At 47.0% G+C, this 23,440-nt stretch overlaps 1 protein-coding gene across 1 annotated transcript in view; it reads right to left on the bottom strand.

Annotated features, from left to right (window-relative positions):
• RCOR1 (REST corepressor 1) overlaps positions 1 to 14,869 on the bottom strand; it is an 88,258-nt gene extending 73,389 nt beyond the window's left edge. The window contains exons 1-2 of the mRNA XM_068399708.1: positions 14,461 to 14,869; positions 14,289 to 14,348 (exon numbers count right to left, since the gene is read on the bottom strand). Of these exons, the coding sequence (XP_068255809.1) occupies positions 14,289 to 14,348; positions 14,461 to 14,650 (250 nt within the window). The 5' untranslated portion in view covers positions 14,651 to 14,869. The remainder of the gene's footprint in view (positions 1 to 14,288; positions 14,349 to 14,460) is intronic.
• Between the last annotated feature and the right edge of the window lie 8,571 nt (positions 14,870 to 23,440).

Genomic DNA, 23,440 nt, shown 5'->3' with positions numbered 1-23,440 from the left:
CACCACCCCACCAGCCTGGTTGTCTCCTGATCTCAGGAATTCGCTTCAAGACCATATTCTCCAAAGTGCCGGAAGGGTAGATTTGCACTCACCTGAACTGGCAACTATATGTTTAATCTATCAAATGATAAGACAACAGAAAGAATGCCAAATATCTAACTAACAGCATGAGATTATTTTTTAATTAAGATTTTCCCCACTACCCCTTTTAGCCCTTCTTGACTGGTTCTCTTCCTATTCCCCTCTCCCATCTAAGACACTTAGCTTCCAGCTCTGATGATCTCACAAGGCCTTCTCGCATCATTCTTGCATCTTCACCGATTTTCCTCTCCTTATAGTTGCCCTCCAAAACTAGAGTCTTGCCAAAATGCAAAAGATAAAACACATTCTTGTTGTCAAGTCAGCTTGTCCTTTTAACATATGGCACACGGAGTGTTGTTTCATCTTAAACTCAAAGCAACGAAGTTTAGCAGCTAGCTCTCATTATAGTATTACAGAAGTTGAAATTTTAGGCTCATTAAAAAATAGTGTATTTAAAATTCTATACAGATTCAAGAACACTGGAAGCTACTTTAAAAAAAAAAAATCAAAGGCAACAGAAAGACACAAGTTTCATGCAGCCTGGAAGCAATTCTGCCATTTGTTTTAAGCTTTCTAGTAACATAACATGGCCTTTGAGTTAACATTTCATTTCAAACTACTTTAAAAATACATGATTGCTCTGCGATTGTTCTGCTCCCATGGACATTTTCATTGGAAAAAGTAAAGTCGAGATACATACATTCTCTAGTCAGTGCTCACTGATTCTCTAAACACAGAAAAAAAAACCCAAGGGCATCAAAAGATGTTTCTAATTACTTTTACACTATTGATGAGAATCAGATACTTACTCCCTGCTGCAATCCCCATGTGCCAGGTACTGTACCAGTACCAATTCACCAGGATGTTCTCTTCCAAACTTGCTTAAAACAAGGTTTTGTATTTTGACCACGCTCTCTACCAAACCTGTACAATACTTATTAACCAAACAAAGAGAAAGTGACACGTAGTAAGAATGGTTCTGTTGAAATTCATACAACTGTCATTCCTAAAACTTCCAGGTACTTTTCTGAAAACATGCCCCCTCCCCATTCCCATCACATGCGTAGAGATCGACGAGATACACCACTGCTAAGGAAATTTCCCAGGTAAGCTGTATCCAGGTCCTGACTATAGCTTCACTTAGTCAGGAAAGAGAATTTTAGTCAGAATGATTATGCCCAGAAAGATATAGAAAGATGGATTTCTTTTGAAGGCAGTATCCCGTATCAAATCCTTTTCCACCTAGAGAACAGCTACTTAGAACATTTTGTTCAAACTGAAAAATTTCCAGCCCTTTGATTACAAAGGCAACCTGCCAAGTCAGAGTATAAAATTAGCACATTAGTGCAGTAGTGTCTTCCTTAGACTGAAGACAGCTTCAGTGCCTCAACTGTGTGCCATAGTTTTATGGGGGTAAAGCTGAGCTAAGACTAACTACATTCATTCTTTCCTGCTCCAGAGGCTCAGAATCACTTGAACAGCAGTGAAATACAGATATCAAGCCAAATTACATCTACTGATCAAAGAGCAAGAACCGAGTAGCAATAAGAGTGCTAAGACAACCCTAGCACACAAGGAGAACCCCGCTGCAACAGCCAACAAACACCACAGTAAGCGAGCAGCACCCAACCATTTTAGCCCTTCCTGCTGCAGGGCATATCGCAGCACAGGTGTTTCCCACCGTGGCTTGCGAGCGCCAAGTCAATTTTTCAAACCCTGGCTGTAACTGCTGCTCACTTTAGAAATGTGAGTTATTTTTAAAATGCATCATCAAAAAAAAAAAAAAGGTTAAATACAACCCTTTTCCTTTTATTCTTGTGTTTAATAAACAGTTCAGCAGGCATCTATCCAACTTAAGCAAGCTCTGGGTGTGCACCTGCTCCAAGCTTTGTGTCCCAGCTCTGGCAGCACGAATTAAATCCACTGCCTTTATTTATATAGGCACTATATAGTCACTGGAAAGGTTTTTCCTGCCCATCTCTTTCAGAGACCCCTCACATCTCCTCCCACCCTCTCCCTCAGCAGGCATTGAAATCATTTTGCAAGCAACGCTACTGCACCCAGTAGTTTCCTTCTCTTGAGCTGAAACAAAGGACACACTGCTGCACGGGAAGTATTGCTCTGGGCAATGCAGCAGCCACCGCAGAGCGAGAGATAACCAGACAGGGCAGCATTCCACCAAACTGAGCTGGAGACGGTTGGTTTCAAGAGGAGACCAGTGTCTGCTCCCAGAGCCTTTTCACAAGGCCTCAGGTAAGAGGACATGAGAACAGTCCCCCTCCCAGCAAGTTTCAGAACCATAAGGACGACTTCCAAGCCTAATTCCCCCAACCTCATTTATTTATTTTTATGACCTCTAAAAATATTCTTATTAGGGATTTAAGAAGCTCTGTCTTTATTTCTCCTCCATCCTCCAAAATAACTTCAGCAAGATAGGTACAATAAGACATCAATTTGCCTAACATAACTACTCTCACACATGCTTTGAACAGCTTGAACATTTATAAAGGTCCTCTCCATATGCATCCATCCTTTCAAACCAGCAGCAGCCAGTCTTGGACTGTCAGGCAAAATGAATGCTGCCCACCTCTGCTCCTGGACCAGCTCACGGATGTTCCTCAGTCACTAGCTGCACCAGAGCAAGCTGCAGCACCTCCCCGCTCCACCACCTCTGCTGCTTCTGCTCCAATAGAAAAAGTCATTTTTCACCCAAATGCACAAATATACCCCTATACCATTGCCAATTTTCAGGCTGTTGGCAGGATGGCTGGATTTGTGCCTGCCCTGTTCGCACCACAAGGACAGCATCTAACCTGCACATGAAGGACAGCTTGCTGTTTCACCTGAAGTTGCCCAAGAAAGGAAACAAAAGAAACTGATCCCACGCACTCACGCTCCCAAGCAAATCCGGGCAGGGAACCATCTTAAGAACCAAATCAACAGGACTAAAAACCCACCCAAAATACAGAAGGAGCTAGAGCACAATGCAGCAGTTTCCCAGAGAGCAGACCCACTTCTCACAGCCAGTATGCACAGGAGGAAACAATTTGCCAAGCAACTCAGATCTTGGGCTGAAAGCCAGAGGACAGCTCTGAAAAATCTTCCCTCTGCCACCAAGTTCCCACCAGCAAGCCTCTCCCCCAAGTTATTCAATACTTGTACAAAGCCTAACAGGAGAAGAGAGACGATGAGAACTTCAGATGAGATCCAGCTGTAGCCTCCCAGCTCCCCTCAGCACCACCCAACGATGAGCCCAAGGCCGGGTCTACAGCAAAAAGAGAAAAGGAAAAGCTCTTCAGAGCACTTGCCCATCGTCATTGCATCATAACACACTGCTTCAGGAGTTGAGTCAGCTAGCAACCCCAAGGTTTGCTTTATTCACAAAATGGGAGAGGAGACCTCCCCTCCCTCCTCTCCAAATTCATAGGATAGGCTTCAGAACTACTCAGCCTCAGTGCCCAGCAGGCAGGGGCTGGCTGGAGGCTCCAGCCAAGCGCTCACAGCCCATGCCCAGGGCAGCCCTGGCTGCAGAAGAGATCAGCTTTCTCACCTTTCTCACACACCCGTTTGCTCACAGCAGCAACAGTTCAGGAGAAGAGTGACACTGCCAGCCACAGAGACATCGGTCTCTATACCAGGCTGAAGTGGGGGGGTAGCATTTGCTTCAACAAGAGCGAGCAGCGCCTTGAGGCTTCCACAGGAGAAGCCAAGGCAGAAATCCCTCAGCAATGCAAAAAAGCTTTGAGAAAGGAGACTGAAAAGGCAAAAACACCACTGCTATTTAAATGCTTGAAAAGCAGGCAGATGCCATAACTGGGGGGCATGCAAGTTGCAAAATAGGTGAAGGGGCAAAGTTCTGCCATATTTTCCCCTCTTTTAGAGGAAAATTATAACAAAGAACAAACATGACCACTTTCTTCCAGCCTGAGAAGGCACTTGAGAGAACAAGTACAATGTAGCTCAGGTACAGAGAAGGTGTCTCTCCTGGAGGGACAAAGCATGGGGAAAGAGGGCTCAGGAGCACAGGGAGGAGCACAGAAATCCGAGCAGGGCTGGGTTAGTAAGAGGATGGACAGACAGGTCTAGAAGCTGTATACAAATTATAATGGAATTGGGAGAACCGCAAATAGCAACTTAGGAAACAAAAAAAAAAGGGTCGAGGCATATTAGAGGAAAGCAATCTTTTATTATAAGAGTTGACTACAAAAACATTTGGGGCAAACCAAGCACGCAGTTTTTCCCCCCAGAAGTAGGTAATTTCTACAAGGACAAGCAAGGACAACTGCAGTTTGTTAGGGTGGTCAGAGGGGAAAGGGATAGCAGTGAGCCAAGGTGCAGAGAGAAAACGACTTCAAAGCAGTTGCTGTGGGAGGTTAAATTAGGTAAGAGTGTACTTTGCTAAGAAAGAAAAAGAGCAGGTGGTAATTGGGAGCATCTCTATAAATGGCCTTATTCCAACAAGAATGACAGTTACTGCACAACAATGTTTATAAAATAAAAAAGATCCATTTAAACCAGCGGCCAGAGCACAACCAATTACTGCTGATACAGGAAGCCAACTGCTGGATCTCAGCCCTCAAGGAGCACACGAGGCCCATCTCCCCCTCAGAGTTTGGGTCTCCAGTCCCCTCAAGGCCCCTATAATTTGCCATACATCCTTTGTCAGGCATCGACAACAAAAATAACGTGAGGGAACAGGCTGCCCTTATTTCTTGAACAAGAAGTGCCAAAACACAAGCTTAGGACAAAGAAACTTATCAACAAGAGATTGCCCTGGTTAAAAGATCTACGCCAGCACGTCCAGCACACACCAGCATCTACGCTAACAGTGTCCAAAAGCATTGTAAGTTTTGAAGCTGTTTACCTTGCCTTAGTCATAATTTTAAGTTTTTACAGCCAGAGTTTAGAAATGATCTTGTGATATTTTAAGCCAGTGACCTTTGTTTAGAGTGTATGTCACTTTTAGTGGTATCTATTTTAATGCAGGCTACAACTTTTAGACTACAGGAGCAGCGCAATGGTTTTGCATTCGATGGCACATCGCTTTACTCCACAGTACTTTTGTTTTTAAGAAAAGGTTGCATCAAAACCTACCTGCTGAAACTCCCACTCACCCAGCCACCACGTACTCATTATTCAGATGTACAAGAGGGGTTTCCCCCAAGGTTGGCTGCTGTCAGGGGACCCTTTTGGGGCTGGTTTCATTCTGCCAGCCTAAAGATAAAGACTCATAATTTGGGGCAAGCAGAGTTGTCTTCCCCCATAAAAGAGGTACGATATCAGAACGGGTTTTTTTGTTGTTGTTGTTAAGTCTACTTAATCCACAGCTTGAGCTGGGTCTGCCTAGCAACAAGTTGTAGTTTTAAACTTGTATCATCCTACTTGTGTTCCCATGGCTACTGTCATGAACAGTGCGGTGGCAGCTGCACAAATCAGCACAAGGGTCCCAGGAGGGACATCTTTAAGATTCCCAGACAGAAAACAATACCGAGAAAGTACGAACGCTACACCTGGTACACCTGCCTTTACAGCCCCTCTACCCGCTCTGAAGGCGCCCGGAGGAGCCCCCTCGCAGGGATGGAGGGATGCCAGCCAGGGGAGTAGATGAACACACTGGTATCTACAGCTCATTTGCACTGTTTAGCACAAAAAAAAAAAGCTTGGATTACAGATGCGGCACTTTTAGCTTCTCACACAGCTGTCAGCAACCTAAATGCACAGCTATACAGAACGCCAGCCAAGGGTGTCTGCTACATGGGGCAGCTAGCTCTCCATACAAAGCAGGGAGGAGGTGAAAAAATCCTCCCCCTATGCCCATTCACACGTGGCCAAGACTTAAACTGATATTTATTGATAAGAACAGAGGGACAAGCTTAGACCCCCAAATAGGGCAAGAGAAATCAGAGGGAAGAGAAAAAACTCCACATTTCAATGCAAGCTGCAAGTACAGAGTTGCTTCAAAGGCAATGCTGTTATGTAAACCAGACTTTCCTAGTCCTGCCACTTCAGTTCCTCGAGAGGGGAGGCCATTTCCTACCCAGAAGAGGTTTTTCTCAGCCTTTATCCATCCCCGATCCCCCTGTGGAACTAGAAGCTCCCTGTGTCCTCTGCAGTGACTCCCACCAGGGAACAGTTACGAGGGGAGGGCAGGCATCATGCCCCTGCCTGCAAGCCTTGTTTATACGTATTCCTTAGGGATTTCTGAACCCAGAAGCCACAAATATGATTACACATTTGTCACATTGTGGTTTAATACTACAGTTATAAAGTCCAGAAGGATGCCAATTCAAGGTCACGTACACTAATAGTTATTTTCAATACCCAACTTTCAAAGCCTCTATATGAACTAAACCCCAACCTGATAAGACATCTAGTCATCTAAAAGTACAGGCACATGCTGTCATGACGTGCTATCACAGCTACCTACAGACAGCAGAACTGAAAGCTGCGGCGGACAGCCACGTGGTCTGATTCCTCTAATTAGACAACTACACTACGAAAATGTGCCGTAGGCTCTCTCAGATTGCTATGTGTGAAATCCATCCAGGTGAAGAGCACAGAGATAAGGGAGGTGGCAAGGAAGATGAAATAACTTTAAGGACAAAACTTCACAACCTTATCCTCCTGCCCCTAATGGGGGAGGGGAATATTTTTCTAGAGCTATACCTGGTTACACACACACAGAGTACATACAAGACCCTGCTGATGTCCCCTAGAGGTACCTGCACGACAGAAGGAGAGGGCTGAAGGGGGAAGCATAGGCTAGAATTTCCTCCCAAGAGGGGATTTTTGCAATCCTATCACACTGCTGCAGCCTCCTCCCCCCAGAGAGGCAACATTTACCAATACTTCCTTTATGAAGTTCAAAGAGCAAGCTGCTGCACAGAGTTGAATTTATGAAGATTATTTGGAAGGGTAGGTTAAACACACTTGTTTAGTCTCAAAACCTTACACGAGAAGCAAAGCAAATTTATTGAGTTTGACCTACAATACTTAAAGGCAGTCACATCACTATCTGTTGCATTTCAAACCAAACTTCAAGAGGAGCACAAAAGCAGCCCAATTCTAGAATATGCTGGAGAAACTTTCACTGCCTTCACTAAGGCTGAGCACATCCTCTTGCACTTTCGAAAAGCACAAAGAAGTCAAAACTTTCATATTGAACTATAAACTAAAAGCTTGTAAAGTTTAAAGAAAGAGACACCTAATCTAACATTCCTTACAAAAGCATTTTTTAAGACCAGGTTTAGTTTACCAGTCACCTTTGTATTTTCAAGTACTGAATTTCAAACTGTTCTTTCAAGTTCAACACTTAAGAATGTGGGATTGCTCATCTTGTTATAATGTCAAGTCAAAGCCTCAAAAGACAAGGTCACCCAGTGCAGAAAGAGGTACAGACTTCCTAGGAAGGGAGCAGCTCTTTCTAACTACCCCAAAGTTTTCTTTTTTATTTGGTCTTTAGACTCAATCAGCCACTAGTCACCATGTCTCAATCTTACCTTACACTTGGAACAGGTAAGGCAAGCCTTGGCCACAATCAGAAATTGTTATACCTGAGGGAAGCAGGGACTAGCATCAACCACAAGTTTCTGAGGAGCCAGTTACTTCAGATTTACCTGCCTGGCGCATATTAAAAAAAAAAAGTATATTAAAGTTACAGCACAGTTAAAAAAACACATACGGATGTCCAACAAAGCACTGACATTTATACTGCTCTGAAGGTATGTGACAGGACTAGAGCCCACTATAAGCCGCATTATACAGTGCACCTTGATCACAGAGGCAAAGATTTCCGAGCTAATTATAATGACTAATCACAGGGAGCTCTAAGCCTTCCCGTGGCCAAGTCACAGACCTAACTAGGGCTGAAAACAAGAGTTTTAAGAGCAACTCATTAAGCACCAGGAACCAGTTACGAAGAACAAAGCATTCACTCTACCTAGCATTAATTCCAGTCCAGCCATTAATACATTTGTCAGTACATGAGACAGCTATTACCTCCACATACAAACACTGCATGTGCCAGGCAGGGAAAAAAGCCACAGGCTTTGGCTGCACTGAGACTTGTTTGTTTACTACAGCATTCAGGTTTGAGAAGGATGTTCTTGGTACTATCTGAATAACAAGCAAGCTCTGAAGTCATGCATTGGAATAAGGTGGAGCAGGAGCTCTGCTCACCACCAGCAGCCTCTGCACCCCTTCACAGTGAACAGACCAGGTGAAAGCTAACTACTGAGCCATGCAGGCTTAAAAATGGTCTCCCTAGGGTGAGCAGCCCAGAGGTAAGAAAGGTATGACAACAAATCAACAGCTGTGCTCCTGCTGAAGTGCCAGAGATACGGATAATGAAGCCTCCAACTTGAGCATTACTTCTTTTTTCTCCAAGGTGGATTTAAAAAACAGAGGATAAGCTGAAGTGTCAGCATCTACAAGTCAGCTTCATTCTTCTAATGTAGGTGTAGTGGGACTGCACCCTCTCCTGCTGTGGTGACTGGACCAGCAGTACGTACCAGTGACGGAACAAGACTGAGACTCACCCACACACCAGCAGAGTTGCCAGCACAGTAAGGAGGCAGCAGGAGCCATCTCCCCTTTCCCCAGGGCTTCTGGGGACCAGCCTGACCTTGGGAACCCCTTTTGCTTGAACCTAAACGCCTATGAGGTTGAGACGGACGAAAAAACAAGGCTTCAGCAACAGCTTTTGGTGGAGCGCCTGTTGAGGAACTTCTCATCTGCTCTGCAGTACAGCGCATACAGAGAGGCTGTGACTTGTGGAAGAAGGAGGGCAAGACATACACAGCCCATGAGGGAGTAAGGCACTGAGCAGACTACAACTAGGGGGAAAAGCTCCTCTTCTCCCACCAGGAAGTTTAACAGAAAGCCCCCAGTACCTAAATTTTCCTCGTCAGGAAAACACACTCTTGTTGAGGACAATGCACATCTCCTCAGACAACAGTGAAAGGACCACAGCGCACCTGGTTTATCAAGATACTAGGCAGCCTCTGTCAGCCCAAACACATTAGGCATTAGTACATTATGGTTTGGTATTTCTGATTAGATCAAACATCCTCATAACTCTCCCTTCTTTTCCAAAGAGACTGTTGCATTAAGGGAGTTCCTACCTGTTGCGTTTAAGGCAAAGTCATTTGAGGAGATGAGATAGCTTTCCAGGATACCAGTATTTCCAGTTTCAGGAGCTTGGTTTTGACTTTTCCACTTGCTTAGATGGAGATCCCCAAGTCTCACCTGAAGAGCACACTTTTTTTCCCCACCCTCTTTCCAATGTGAGATGAGTCCATTCATCTAAACACCATTTTCTCTTAGTCATTGGGTACTCAGACTATTTGCAAACTATTAGGACTGTTAGGAGCAGGACTGTTTGCAAACAAAGAAACAGAACAATCTGCCTGGGAGTTGGACTTGCCAAGTGCAAGTCATAAGGGGGCTTTTAACAACCTCTTGTTAAAGGGCTACAGTCCCTATTGTGTAGGTCAATAGGCGCTTCTGTGGAGAATCCCGTGAAGTACCTGAAGATACAAGCCAATGAAATCTGGCCTTTACAACCACCAGAGAAATACAGGTATTCTAGGGGAATCAGCCACCCAGGGGCTGTCCCATTATTAGACTTTCACCTTTGATCCTAAATAGACAAAAGGGTGGGTGCATTTTAACAGCCAGAGTTGGATGGATGCACCAGCTTCCTCCCCTAGGACTCCACCACTTCCCTATCAGGCATTCCAGATCAGAGACAGCAGAGACTATTTCTCTTTTTTTTTACCCTTGTTAGACACAACTACACTGACAGAGTTTCTGACTACACTGGAAAGGGTCGTTGGTTTCCCCCCCTTCATTTTTGGTAATGCCGAAACAACACAGTCCTGGCCGTGAAAGAAGGCCAGGGAATACCAAGTGTTTGTGCAGGAGCACTCAGAGCACAGCTAACAGCGTGGACCAGAGAACGAGCTCCTCAAGGATTAGCGACGTTCTGTCAGCGAGCACCTTCCAGTAGGCTTTTCTGCACCTAGAGGTGGAAGCACTACAGAGTGTTTCCCTCCACCATTTTTACTTTAACTGTTACAGCACAACAAATAAAAAGCTGGCAAGTGAGCAGCATGGCAAACAAGTGATTGAAGTCTCCCGACTTACACACATCCCAACTTTGGATCTCTATAAGACACTACCAAGTCAAACTAGCTTTTGCTCATCTGTTTCCACTGGAAATAGCCCCAGAAGCTGCTTTCCAAAGACAACCAACACAACTGATGTCCAAAGGTACAAGATGTGGCTTCTATTTTTACTGCTATCACAATAAATGAGGGAATCTAAAGTTGTAGTGCTACAAAGGAGAAAGAAAAGCTCATCTGCTTTCAATACATGTCAAAATTCAGAGAAACTGTTCTCTTCAGGGAGTTCTTTAACACTCCTCAAAATAATGGAAGCTTTAATCTTCACTTAAATTCACTGGCTGTGTTAAAGTGCTCACTAATGTTTTCTTCCTCTTATTTTCAATGTTCCAACAGCACAAATTAATAAGCAACCAGTAAAATGGTCAAGTACAATATCACTACTTCCCCATACGAAAGATTTTTATTTAGCTTTAGGATATGCAATGTTTCCTTCCACTGAGTTTTTCCATTAACAAGACATGTGGTTTTCATTTGTATGGATTAAAAGAACCATAATAGTTTTCCCTCTTCAAAACCTTCAATGTCTCAGACCAAGAACTCACAAGAAATGCTGACCTACCAATACCAGCCTTTCTTTAATGCACAGAATTTTCAGCTGGTAAGTATTTGACTCTGAGCTTTAATAAGAGAAGAAATAAGAGAGACAATATTAATTTTTCACGTCACATCTGTGAAATCAATGCCAAACAGTGAAACACAGCTGAAGTACAAGTTTTACTGATTCTAGTGAGCTCTGGCACAGGATTTTTAGCCCAAAAAGTTTTGCCTGTTCTGCTCCCTAGTTGAATCAGCTTCTTTAATAAACATATTGCCTCTGCAAAAGCCTTGCCTTTACTGTACAACTATACTTATTATACAAATAATAACAGAGGTGTAAGTACTATGCCAATAATAATAGAGGTGTAAGTTTTTGAGAGAATAAAATAAGTGGGATCAATGCAGTGAAAACTGACTTTTCCAAAGTAAGGGGAGACTGGGATAGGTAAGAAAGATAGCAACATTAATTTTGGCAAAGAACCTACGGGGTCTGCCAGCACATGGAATAGGCTTTGCCACCATAAAGAGATTTACTAGAGGAGCTGCCAGTAAGGACCACCTCCTACAGAAGATTCCAGCCACCAGCATTTTTAGTCAAAAAATCACATCAGGACCTTCCTTGGCCACTGCCACAGCAAGTTTTAGCCACAAGGAGTATTAAAAACTTGCACCAAGACATTTTAATCCAGAGTAAGAACTTGTTATTTTCTGGTTCTAAGGATTAGGCAAAAATAAAGCAGCACAACGCTTAACCATTTTCCTCGTACTCTGCTCAAGCAAGGGAGAGACAAGCACTCTCTGTCCTCCTCCATGCTAACCGAAAGGTGCTGAGCTCCCCTCCCTCCCTAAAACCTAGGCAATCATTGAGGAGACACTCTTCACTTTCAGGCCATACCATTTAGTACCTTTTTGCTCTCCTCTGGCTATTTAATTCATGAAACCCAGACCAACATCCCACCACTGCCTTGCTCTACTTCTCTTTTCTCCCGTAGCCTCACAATTAGGATTTCAGAAAAGCTTTCCTAGTTTTATTGCTCTTTGCTACAGCTCACATGTGGCTGAGAAGTGAAACAAAATTAAATGCTTTCTCTGCCCCTAAGCATGGGGACAGGGGAACACCCACGTACGAATGCTGATGTAAGAATCAGCAATTACAGATACACCTCAGCCAAACCCGAGGTATAACTGAACAGTAAGTTAAAAAAAAAGAATACACCCGAGGCCTAGTCTGTGCCATTTTCCCCTCAGACACACAGCTAGAGCCGCATGAGCCCTCCGCATTTTACCAGACAGCTAACGCGAAGGTGAAAGCCTCCGCAACGTGACACCAAACAACCTTCAAGCTTTAGGATCCTTTGGTCAACCAGTCCCTAAAATTTCTAGTGAGAAACAGACACAGCATCTGTGTGCTCTGATAACACTATTCTATCGATTTAACTTTGAAATTACCAGTGAGATGGGACAATTTAACAGTTTCAGTCAAAAGGTCTCAGTGCAGTATGTTAGGCTTATTTAGGGTTTTCTTTAACAGGGAAACAAAAGAGGCACAACAAATAAACACAACGTGGCTATTTAGCCTTCAGGAGTAAGAGATCACAAAATTATTCCTGCATAATTCCACAGGCCAAGAAACCAACTCTTTGACACATAAGCAGACAAAAGTTCACCTCAAACTTGTTAACTAAAAAGTATACTTTTTTTTAAAAAAAAAAAAAAAAAAAGAAGAAGAAAAATAGACTAGTAAAGGGGGATCCGATGCCCAGTCAGGTCATCAGAAGACTGATCACTTACTTTGGGTGAATCTGCTAAGAGCTTGCTGTATTACACTGTGTGCTCAAAGAAGAGCGCCTGCTGATGCTGTGTTAGGGTATATATTATGCAGAAAAAAAAAAAAAATTTCTTTCTCCACATCACACACTTCCCCCTCCCCTCCCTTCCACTCCACACAGCACAGAAAGCGGTAACCTTTGTATAGGTCACCGTACATCTATAAGTTAAAACCAGAACAATGTATAACTGAGCACATAATAGTGAGGAAGGGGCAAGCAGTATCTTTCCCCCTTCCACCTATTATGCTAGAGAAATGAATTGCACAAAAGAGTGTAATTCACAGGGGTGACCAAAAAGCCCAAGTATTGTTGTGATACCTGGCTATTAGCCAGTGTGATGCACGTTATGTGTTACAGAGATGTTGTGTTTGACCTACAGATTGAAAAACAGTGTCAACTGCTGTCTAACTAACAGCTCCCTCTCCCTCCCTCCCCCCCACTTTCCTCCTCCTTCCCCCCCTCCTCCCTTCCTCCTCCTGGTCAAGCAAGAAATGGAGTTCCCATGTGCCAAGACCTTGTATCTTATTTTGTCAAGAAAATGAAGGTGGCGAAGGAGTGGGAAAAATGATTCTGTAAATAAATACAGGTAATATCGAACTTAAGAAAAAAATCCTCTTCGCCTCCCCCCCCTCCCCCGAGATCTTAACAGTTAAGAACAAACATATATATTTAATCATAAAAAAGGCATCCAACATATTAGTGCACAGTCTGAGGACGATCCACGAGAAACCTTTTTCTTGAATCCACACAATAGTAACTCCCAGGATTATTCGATAAGGAGACACCGTGTCTTTCCACACCATTCTTTTTGTTTTAAGGCAAGAGGTGCAGAGGATTCAATTAAGTTTGGGCTGGGCAAAGGGACAACTCCAAACGCCAGGATCTCCAGACAGGGGGAGGGTTTTCGCTAGCTTCAACCTCCACTTACAAAGGAACAATAAAAAAAAAAAAAAAAAAATTGCTTACATTTCAAACTAAGGAGGTCAACAGCCTGTCTTTCTATACACGGAGATACATCAGTACTAACGTGCTTCCAGCACCTGCCTTTCAGCACAGCCCCAATTCCTTTGTTTGCTCAAAATTTGCCTCCATACCACTTTAAATTAGCTTACAAAGAACCGCAGCAGAATAGCTGGAATGTGAAACATTTTTTTTTTTTTGAGGGGGGAGGCGAGCAGCTTCTTAGGAGGAGAGAAAATTAAAATTACAGACCCAGGTCGCTTTCTAAATATCTTCGGAAAAAAAAAAAAAATTATATTTACAACTTGATGCCTTTCTAGTTCCACCCCTATCACGGAGCCCACGGACAGATGAGTCCAGGAGGGGGGGGGAAAAAAATAAAGAAAGAAAGAAAAGAAAAACCACCCAACTGCCATCTCCTGCCTCCTCTCGCCCTGCCAGCTTCCCTGTTCCTCCCTGCCTGCAAAGCGCCCTCTGGAAAGCATCGAGACTTCTTTTATCAACCCTGTGTGTTAGGGGGGGGAAGGGGGGGGGGTCCTTGTTCTTGCTTTGGGTTTGCGACTGGAATGATAAGGGATTATTTTTGGACCCCCCCGCGATGAGCCCCGATAGCGCTCCGCTCATCGCGGGAGGGGTCCAAAGCAATGGATGAGGTGAGGGATTCGCCCCCCTCTAAAAATAATAAAAGACTTACCGGGGTCGAAATCGGGGACCACCGCCTGGTACTGCGGCCCGACCCTCATTCCGCCGCCAGCTGAGGGAGGCAGAGGGAGAAGCGTTACCCGCGTGGGCCCGCCCGGCCCCTACACCCCCCCCCCCCGCTTCAGTTACCACACACCGTCACCCCCCCCACCCCGGCTCCTCACCGTGCTCCTCATCGCTGGAAGACCCCGAGCTACCCTCCTCCCAGGAGTTACCGCTGCTATTGCCGTTGGGGGCGGCGGATAAACTTTTGCTACCGCCGTTGTTGTTATTATTATTCGCGCCGGCGGCGTTGTGGTTCCTGCCCCGCCGTTTCCCCGAGACCTCCGGGCCCTTCTCGATCATGGCTGGCATTTAGGGGAGGACGGGGGTGGGAAGGGGGGGAGAGGGGGGTGTGGAGAAGAAGGGTGTGGGGGGGGGGGGGGGGGGGGTGATCAGAGTTTAAAAACTGCGGGGGGGGGCTGGGGGAGGCGCCGAGGGCGGGCGGGAGCCGGGGCGGGCCGGTGAGCGGCGGCGCTGGCGCTGCTACATCCCCCACCACGATCGCCCCGAAGTTTGAGGCTCATCCCAGCCCTGCGCTGGGACTCCGTTCAACCTGCGCTGCTGCCTGCCATCGGCCCCGCCCCTCCCGGCTCACACCCCTCGCCATTGGGTAAACCTACATTTTGGGAGGCCAGCCCGCCTGTCTATTGGACGGTGTTTCCTGTCCATCGTGGCGGCCCGGCGCTTCCGTTTGCTGGGTTAGGTGGAGGCGTATCGCCGGGCCGTACGTGTGAGGGCTCCGCGATCTCTCCGCCCAGCGATACCTCTCTTCCGAGGGCTGCGCTGGAGCGGAGCGGAGCGGGGGGGGAGAGGCGGGGGTTCGCAACGCCCCCGCCGGAGCGGCGCTCCCCGGCTCGGCCCGGCCCGCGGAGGGGGCGGCAGACCCCGCTGCTGCCCCGCTGTGAACTCAGCTCCGGGAGGAGGGTGGCGAGGGACTACTTTGCCCTCCTCCCCCACCTCCCGTGCGGAAGGTTACGGCGTGGTTTGAATGGGATTCTATACAAAGCCCCGGGGTCTGAGGGACGCTGAGGCGGGTGGGGCTCGGTAGCCTTTGGGGCTCGGTGGCCATCGGGGTTCAGTGGCCGTTGGGGCTCTGTGCCCGACCCAGTCGGGACGGCCCGCGCCGGGCGGGGTGGCTGCTCCGTGTGGGGGAAAGAGTCCTCCGAGGGCTTGGGGGACCCAGCGGCCGGGAGTGCCCTGAGGAGAGGGGAGGGGGGGGGGCGGTGCTGAGGGTATGGGACAGCGGCGGGGCCGGGGGTGGGTTTCGCCCTGCGCGGGAGCGGAGCCCTGAGGGGATGAGAGCAGCCAGGCGGGGAGCAGGCACCGCACGGACGGGGCCGCCGGGCCGCAGCCCACAGCAGGATCAGGCCCTGGCAGCGGGGTGCTGCCGGCTCCCCCCCCCCGGAGGCAGGACCGCCCGCCCGGCTGTCCCAGGCGGTCACAAGGAGCAGCTGAAGCCCCTGTCCCGGGATGCGGAGGTGGTCGCCCCGAGCTCCTCTCATGTTACTCCTGAGCCCCCTCCCCTCCACTCGAGGGGCTCTTCTGCCAAGTTAATATCCCCTCTTTGGGCCCAATGTGAACGACCCTACGCCCCAAATTTCCATGGCTCGTTCCTTGCCAGCATGGTGTGAGGAGGCCCCTGGCTCCCCAAGCGCCCTTGGCCGTGTGGCTTTGGGGCTCGGGCCGCAGAGGAGCCCCTGCAGCCTGCGAGGGCCTGGTGGGGCGCAGAAACCCTCCCCGCATGGCTGCCGTCGTAACATCACGCTTTGGGAGTCAGGAACTGCATTTTCCTACACGTTTGTGCCATCCCCGACTTTAATCCCGGATCGTGCGTGCTGCCCTGCCATCAACCTCCAGTGGCAGCGTGCCCAAAAACCGGGAAGGCGCCCAGGGAAGGGGCGAGGGGAGGAAACAAAAGGGGAAGGGAGACCACTTCTCCTTTCCTTGTCGCATGAGGCTCTCGTCAGCGAACCCTGTACGCTCAGGGGAGGAATGGTTTGGGGGGGAGGACGAGGATGGAGGTCCAGACCCGTCCTGGCAAAAATGGGCAACAAAAGTAGACAAACTGCTCGGTTTTACTTGCGACTTGAACTGTACAGCGGGGGTGAGGGAAGACAATACATAATCATGGAAAGCAGCTTGTGGGGCGTGTCTTCTATTTTCATTCAAATTAACTTCTGTAGCAAGTTTTTTTTTTATTGGCCCATGCAATTAAAAGTGCGGTTTGACTAGCAGCAGTTATCTCATATCAGACAAACTGTCCCCAGCCACTCCCCTCCTCCCTCTGCCATTTTAATCCAAGAGAATTTGCACAGGGGGAGGGGGAAAAAGCTGCTGAGGGAGAGTTACGCTCTCTAGTACCGGGTTTACCGTTCCTTTTCTATATTGTGCTCAAGATTATCAAAATTATTTCACTTCTAGGTAGTAGTTGTTTGAAAAGGGTCCTCCTTAATTTTCATGCACTACTTGCTCTGTTAAAACTAGAGAAAGACAGACCTTTCTGAAATGCGTGTTAATTTCTTTCAGTCTAGTGACCTCTTTGCAATATTTACTTTCCCCTCTACGCTTGCTATATGCCTTGTGCGTGTATACGGACAGATGCATAATCAGTTTCCTTCATGTACACATGCATGTACCTGTGAATATTTATTCACCACAGTTATTTATTCACAGCAGAGAAAATAAGTTTGTTTACACTGCATAAAAATAACTTTCTCTAGCTCACAAAACTAAATTTTATGACAGTGGCTTTTGATCCCATGCTCTTTAAAAATATCAGTTCTAAATCAGGGGAATAATTAGTGATGCTCTTAAACCCCAGCACTGACAGCCACAAATATTTCCCGGTGCAAAGTGTATTAGTATATTAGCACAGAACACATTTTCATGACAGACAGGAATGCAAACATGGCAGAGTGTTCATTATCCTTCTCTGTACTCCAATGTTTCTACTCCAGAAATGCCAGGGCAGGAAGGGAACACCTGATTTTTCATTTAAAAATGAGCTTGAGTGAAATACGAAAGGTTTTTCACTCTGCAAGTCCCAGCCCTGAAAAATAAAGCTCACCCAAGAATTAGACTGAAGCACACCTGAGTATTGCACTTGAACCTGAGGCCACAGATGTGTTTACATGGAGACGTGTACGGCTTTGCGAATCGGGGCCTGGTTTTGGTCGTCCTTCGCTTCCTCTCCCTCCGTCCCTCCTTCATAGCCGTTACCCGCTTAGGCCCCAGGATTAAAATCTAAGTCAAGTCAATCATCTAAAATATTTATAACACAATTTCACTCTTTTAAACTGTTGAAACGACATTTACAGCCAGTGCTTCACACCTGTTCGCCTTTCCTAAAGCTGTGCCCTGGCCCTGCCCCTTGTGGGAGTAGAGTTGAGCAGCATCGTCCCATCCCATCCCATCCCGTCCCATCCCGTCCCATCCCGTCAGAGCGGGCTGGAGGAGCAGCGCATCCCTGGCAGCCCCACCTCTGCTTGGCAGCGCCATGACGGATGCCACCCGTGCCAAAGCTATCACCTGGGACAGCAAGGCACGCTCTGCTGCTCCCGCCCGCTCCCCGGGCCGCTCCTCATCCCCGTCTCCCCATCTCCATGAGGAGGTGCCCAGGAACGGATCCCTTGTGTGCCAAGGAGGGGGGGGTGTGTGCACCACGCAAGTGTGTGTGTCCCCAGAGCAGGAAGTCTCGGGGCTGTCACCGTCACAGCCAGTCTGCACCTGTCACAGCTGTTGCCCCAGGCCAACACCACCCTCTTCGGCCCCGGCAGGGCTGCTTTTCTTTTTTTCAAACTTTTCTACAGAAACTCATGAGCCATGAACATAACATCTCCAACAACACCGATAGAGCTTTTTGTTTCTAACCATTGAGAAAATTTTTCATGTTTCTTTCTGCTTCCTTAACAGAAGCGTTGGGTTTCTTTCTGCTTAGGCTAAAAGCCTGAAGTTTTGAGAGTGTCCCAACAGAGCGCTACAGATTTTGGTGCTGTTCTTGAAGCAAACTTTGAAAAATTCTTTTCTGGCCATAAACAAAACTCTTCACAGAGTGTAGGCGAGTGTGTACACAGGGGCTGTACACAAAATACAGAATTGTATTTTATCTTTCAGCAGCAACAGTGAGTGCACTTTTTGCAGCCTCTGACTACTGCAAATGCCAAAAGAGCAACAAATTCTACTCCTCCAGCTTACACCACTTGCTCTGGAGATACCCAATGTTAAAACTTCTTTATTTTTAAGTTCTACAACGTGGGACAGATGAGGAGGAAACCCCTTGAGCACTAAGAGAGACTCTGTTGGGCATGTGGTCTTGTTTACCTGGATCAATACTTCATTTAGACACATTAGGCCATGATCCTACACGTGACTGTGCACACCCGTACGTCCTGCCGAGGCTCATCAAGCTGCGTGTAGGATCAGGAGGAGTTTCATATACGATCTGTAGCAGACTGAGTCAAGTAAAGCAAGGGTGACTTTTTTCCCTAGCCCCTGAGCTTGACTGCAGCTTCTGGACATTACTGTAACATAATGGTTAACCTGTTCAGCTGTTTAGATATCAGAGAAAAAGCTGGGGGCAGGGGGGGGGTGTGTGTGAAGTCTTTTCCTTATAAAGACGTGTCACTGTTGTGTGTTTCCTGTAACCTAACAGGTTGGACCAGGCAGGACTGTCTTTTTAAATAATTTCTTGAAATTTGGTTATCTTTGTCAGGGGAAAAGCACCTCTCCTTGCCAAATTTTAAATGAAAACTTTTTATTGTCATTAACCCTGTCAGTCTCACAAGTGAAATACAGATGAAGTAGATGAAGTAAAATACAGATGGAGTAGAAACGCAGCAGAGATGCCCAACAACTGAGCAGCGTTCACTCCCCGGATGAAAAGCAAAGCATCTTCTGCCTCTTTCTTGTTCTCCTCCCTGCCCAGGTGTCTGGTGCCTGCCGACAGGACAGCAATGCTCGCCACGCATCCCTGGGGCTGCCGGTTCTTGCAACAAAGGGTTACAAGAGCTAAAACCCTTCCTGTTTGCCTGAGTTGTAAAAAAGCAGCTCTCACCTCCTGCGTATTGTATTTTCCTTGAAAAGAGGCACACTAAAAGTGCTTACCCCAGTGAGAATGTGCCTGTGTGTTCACACGAGTGTATATATATGTAGGTAAGTATGTATATACACACATGTATATTTGGTTACTAGTAGAAGGGACAATTAATCACCCTCTAGACTGATTGTTTTTAATACTGAAAGGCTATTAATCAGGAAAATGTTACCCTTTGAACAAGATGTTTATACAGTCAACACTATGGGTTGGTTTTTTTTTTTCCCCTGGTGCTAAGCTGCCTGCTAAAGCAGAGTGGAAATCGGGTTTATAATCTCTTACATTAGGATTTCGTGCTCCAAGTTGGACAACAATTTTGGCTGGAATTTGGAAGGAATGTATGGGAGTTGATGCCTGGCTCTCTTTGGTTTCAAGGGGACTTAGGTGTTCAAAACCCAAATCTCTGGAAGCGTTTAGATGCCTAAAAGACATAAGCAAACATCATGTGCAAATTTCAAAAACACCTCCTTCTGCTGAAAAAATCCTAAGGGGCCTCTAATTTCATTTTAATGTAACTAAAAGACCTTCAAAATCTGTCCCTAAATCTCCTGCTCTTCTTTGGAGATTTGTCCTTGGAGCCTTTCAGCCTGAAAGCTGCTTTTAGGGAAGGAACAGTACAGCAAATTTTAATCCAAAGTTTTATTTCTCACTGGAGAGAACGGCTCATATCCTGTAGTGAGTGGGAGGCCAGCAGAAAAATTATGGGGAGGACTGTGGTGGGAGTGAGAGGGTGCAGAGAGGCAGCTGGGGTTGGATCAGCGGCGGGAGGCAGGAGAAGGAATGCTGGCAGCTGCGGGGTGAGCATGGCGGGACCAGGGGAGCCGCAGCAGCAGAGGAGACCCGGTGTTGGCCTGGAGCGGGGCTCCTGGCTGGCCCAGAGGGGAGGCACTAAGAGCTGGCCTTGGGAGGAAGGAGAGGATGGTACTGAAATTCTGCACAGGCGGACGCTGGTGGTGCCAGGGAGAGCAGGGAGACAAACACACGACATCTTGGCGCAGGCAGAGTTGCAGAGAACACCCCGTCTATCCCAGTGAAGTGTGACGCTGACCCCAGTGGGTTTGTTTCGGTGTCCATGCTAGGAACTATTTCACGGCTCGGTAAGCTGAGAGGAACAGGAGTCACCCATCTGTATGCGCTACTGTGAGCATCCCTTTAGCAGGGATTCGGCTCCTGGGGCATACAGCCTTCCCCGCAACCCCGTGTTGCTCCCACAGAACTCCTCTCTCTCCTTTTCCTCCTGGGAGCCTCTCTCAATTAAATGTAAGGCTGTTGAGGAGCCCTGTTCCCCTCTGCTCCTCCACCTCCCCAGCCAGTGGGGCTGCAGAACAGGGGCACCCCGCGGCAGGCAGCACCCAGAGCGGGCAGCCCCTCTCTGCCCCCCACCCTGCACCCCTGAGCCGCCCTGAAGAGCTCAGGAGGAGAAAGTGGGGAGGGACAGCAGTGAGAGGGGCTGAGACAGGAGCTAGGCTCTGGCATTATTAACCCCTCCGTAGCTGGTGCCTTCTCACAGAAACCAAGCCTTGTATGAGGTGGGACAGGCACCTTTCCCTTCCTGAGGATGAAGGAGAGGCACGTAGCGAAATCAGGGTAGAAAGCCTCAGATAGCTGATGGGTTTGCTCAGTTTGCACTCAGTTCTGTGTTTAAGTAGAAAATCTCCATATCAGAAGAGAAGCACAAGGTGCAAAGAGGTTCATCACTCCTTAAAAAAACAAATGGGGAAAAAAATATTTCCTTTTTGGGAGCCACTTCATCATAGGGATGATTGCAGCTAGCACAGCACTTGCCTGGGAAGATACCACTCTCTTCTTATAAACTTCTTTCATTTTACTTCCCTCTATCATCACCATCTCGGCAGCGGAGCAGCCAGCGTGCAATGCTGAAGTCTGTGAGGGGAGATGGAGTTGCAGGGGACAGCTGCCATCGTTTTCAGGGTGACCGGGGGTCCAATAACTGAATTTTTCTCACAGGAGATTTTGAAGAAGAATTGCACACAATCCCTGTGGGAAGCTCTGTGTCACAAAACCTAATGGGACAAAGATTGGGTGCTGTATGTTAAGAGATCCAGGGGTTTAATGGTAGATATTAATTTTAGGAGCTTTGCAAGGAATACAATCCCTTGCACTTCAGCGTTTAAATCAATCTTTTTTGAGTGAGGGAAGAAGCTTTCCCCAAGAGCAGCTACTCGGGCAGTGCTGTGGCATTACCTTTGAAGGATGCTGCTACCGGCAAGGCTAATGGACTAAAAAAAGCACCAGCCGGATCCAGGAGGACATCTCCTCCATGATGGCAGCTTTCCAGTGGCCCATGCCGCTGGGGTCCACTGGTGGGAACCAAAAAGGCAGCCCAGGGAGAGGTGTCCCACCTTTGCAACCTGTCAGGCAGCCCCCCGCCTGTGCCCTCCCATGGAGGTGCACCAGGGTCCGGGGCTCCGACAAGAACCTTGCAGCAAAGTCCCTCAGCTAGGTGGTCTCCCGCCTCCCTGGGCTTCCTCTTCACTTGCCTTGCTGCTATTGTGGTAATCCCAGCAACGGGGAAGAGAGAGGCCCAGCTGAGAGGCAGCTGCTTGCTCCTGAAATCCTACCAAAAAAATCCCAGGTTGGACTTTCTGTCAACACAGCCCCCTTTACTCCACCATTCAGCTCAATCTCTTCCCATGACATAGGATGTTCTTAGGGAAATTCAGCCAGGGGTATCCTACAGGGCCTCTGCGCACTGGCATTCCCATGGGAAAGGGAACTGTTAGAAATTCATCTGAAATTGCCCTCAAAACACATAGTCATAGGTTCAAGCAAACTTTTGTAAAAGAGGAAAAACATATAGGTTGATATGTCCGTACACACATGTGGGAGTAGAGAAAATCATCGTATTCACATCCTTCTGGTGAACATGGGGATCCCTCTGCTGAAATCCCTGGAAATTCCCTTTGTTGTAAAACCAGTACAAGAAGGCTCAGGCCCAGTGTTTCCGTGAACACACCCCGAAGGCACAGCACAACTCATCAGGACTCTAGCGCCGACCTTTGATTTTACATTCTCTCCCATTCATTCCAAATATAATCTGGAAATCTCAAATGCTAGCGATCTCAGGGGGAGGAGAGAGAAATCAAAGTTAGTTCCTCACTGCTATTTGTCTAAAGAAAACCTGCAACACATGAAAACCTGGAAAGGAAAAGAAAAAAATCAATGAAACCTCAATTTGGCATCAAGTGAGGGATTAATCACCAACTAAAAGAAACAATTTTAGAAAATGCCATGACCTAGTACCTCTTAAAATCACAATTAAAAAAAGAGCTACATTCCTATCTGCCCTGGGCTTTTCCCTCATTAAACACCGAAAGCACCAAATACAGATGCATTTCCCCTACGCTCCCCCCCAGCACTGAGCACAGGGGATGGATGGTGTTTCTCAGCGGACGACTTGTTGGTACCCTCTCACAGACACTGCACCACTGGGATTCATCTGAGGGCACCAGAAACCTTGCAGCAAACTCTCAAGTCGTCAGACCAAATCTTTATACCGTGGTCGTCGTCTTCTCAATTACACCGGTGTAAATCTAGAGTTTACACTGATCCGAACCTGCTCAGAGGCACTGGAAGGCTCTAGATTAATATCAAGCACAGGCATCTGCTTCCTGCTGTTTCTGTGCCTGTGGTATCAATAGTGATTTTGAAAATGATAATTTCCGTACAGGCTGTAATGACTTAGAAGGAACAGTTACAGCCTGTTGTGCCAATGTGAACAATACTCGCTTTTTAAAAATGTGGATTTTTCATATGACAGGAACTAATGGCCCTTTCAGAGCAGTTATGGTCTATCTTGTCAATTTGGTTTCTATTCATGCATGCTAAGTGAATTTTTATAGCCGAACTAGGAGTCCTTAAAAATGGGCCTTATACTGGAAATACAGATGTGACTTACTGTGAGTTGTGCTAGGAGAGCATCCCTGCCCCTGGGGAGCCAGTAAATCAGAATTCCCTTCCTCCATGCACATAACATGACCGCCAGGCAC

Source organism: Nyctibius grandis, chromosome 4 (genome assembly GCF_013368605.1).
Source record: "Nyctibius grandis isolate bNycGra1 chromosome 4, bNycGra1.pri, whole genome shotgun sequence".
NCBI classification, from domain to species: domain Eukaryota; kingdom Metazoa; phylum Chordata; class Aves; order Nyctibiiformes; family Nyctibiidae; genus Nyctibius; species Nyctibius grandis.
Note: the sequence above shows the minus strand (reverse complement) of the source record. Positions and strands in the feature narration are given on the sequence as shown.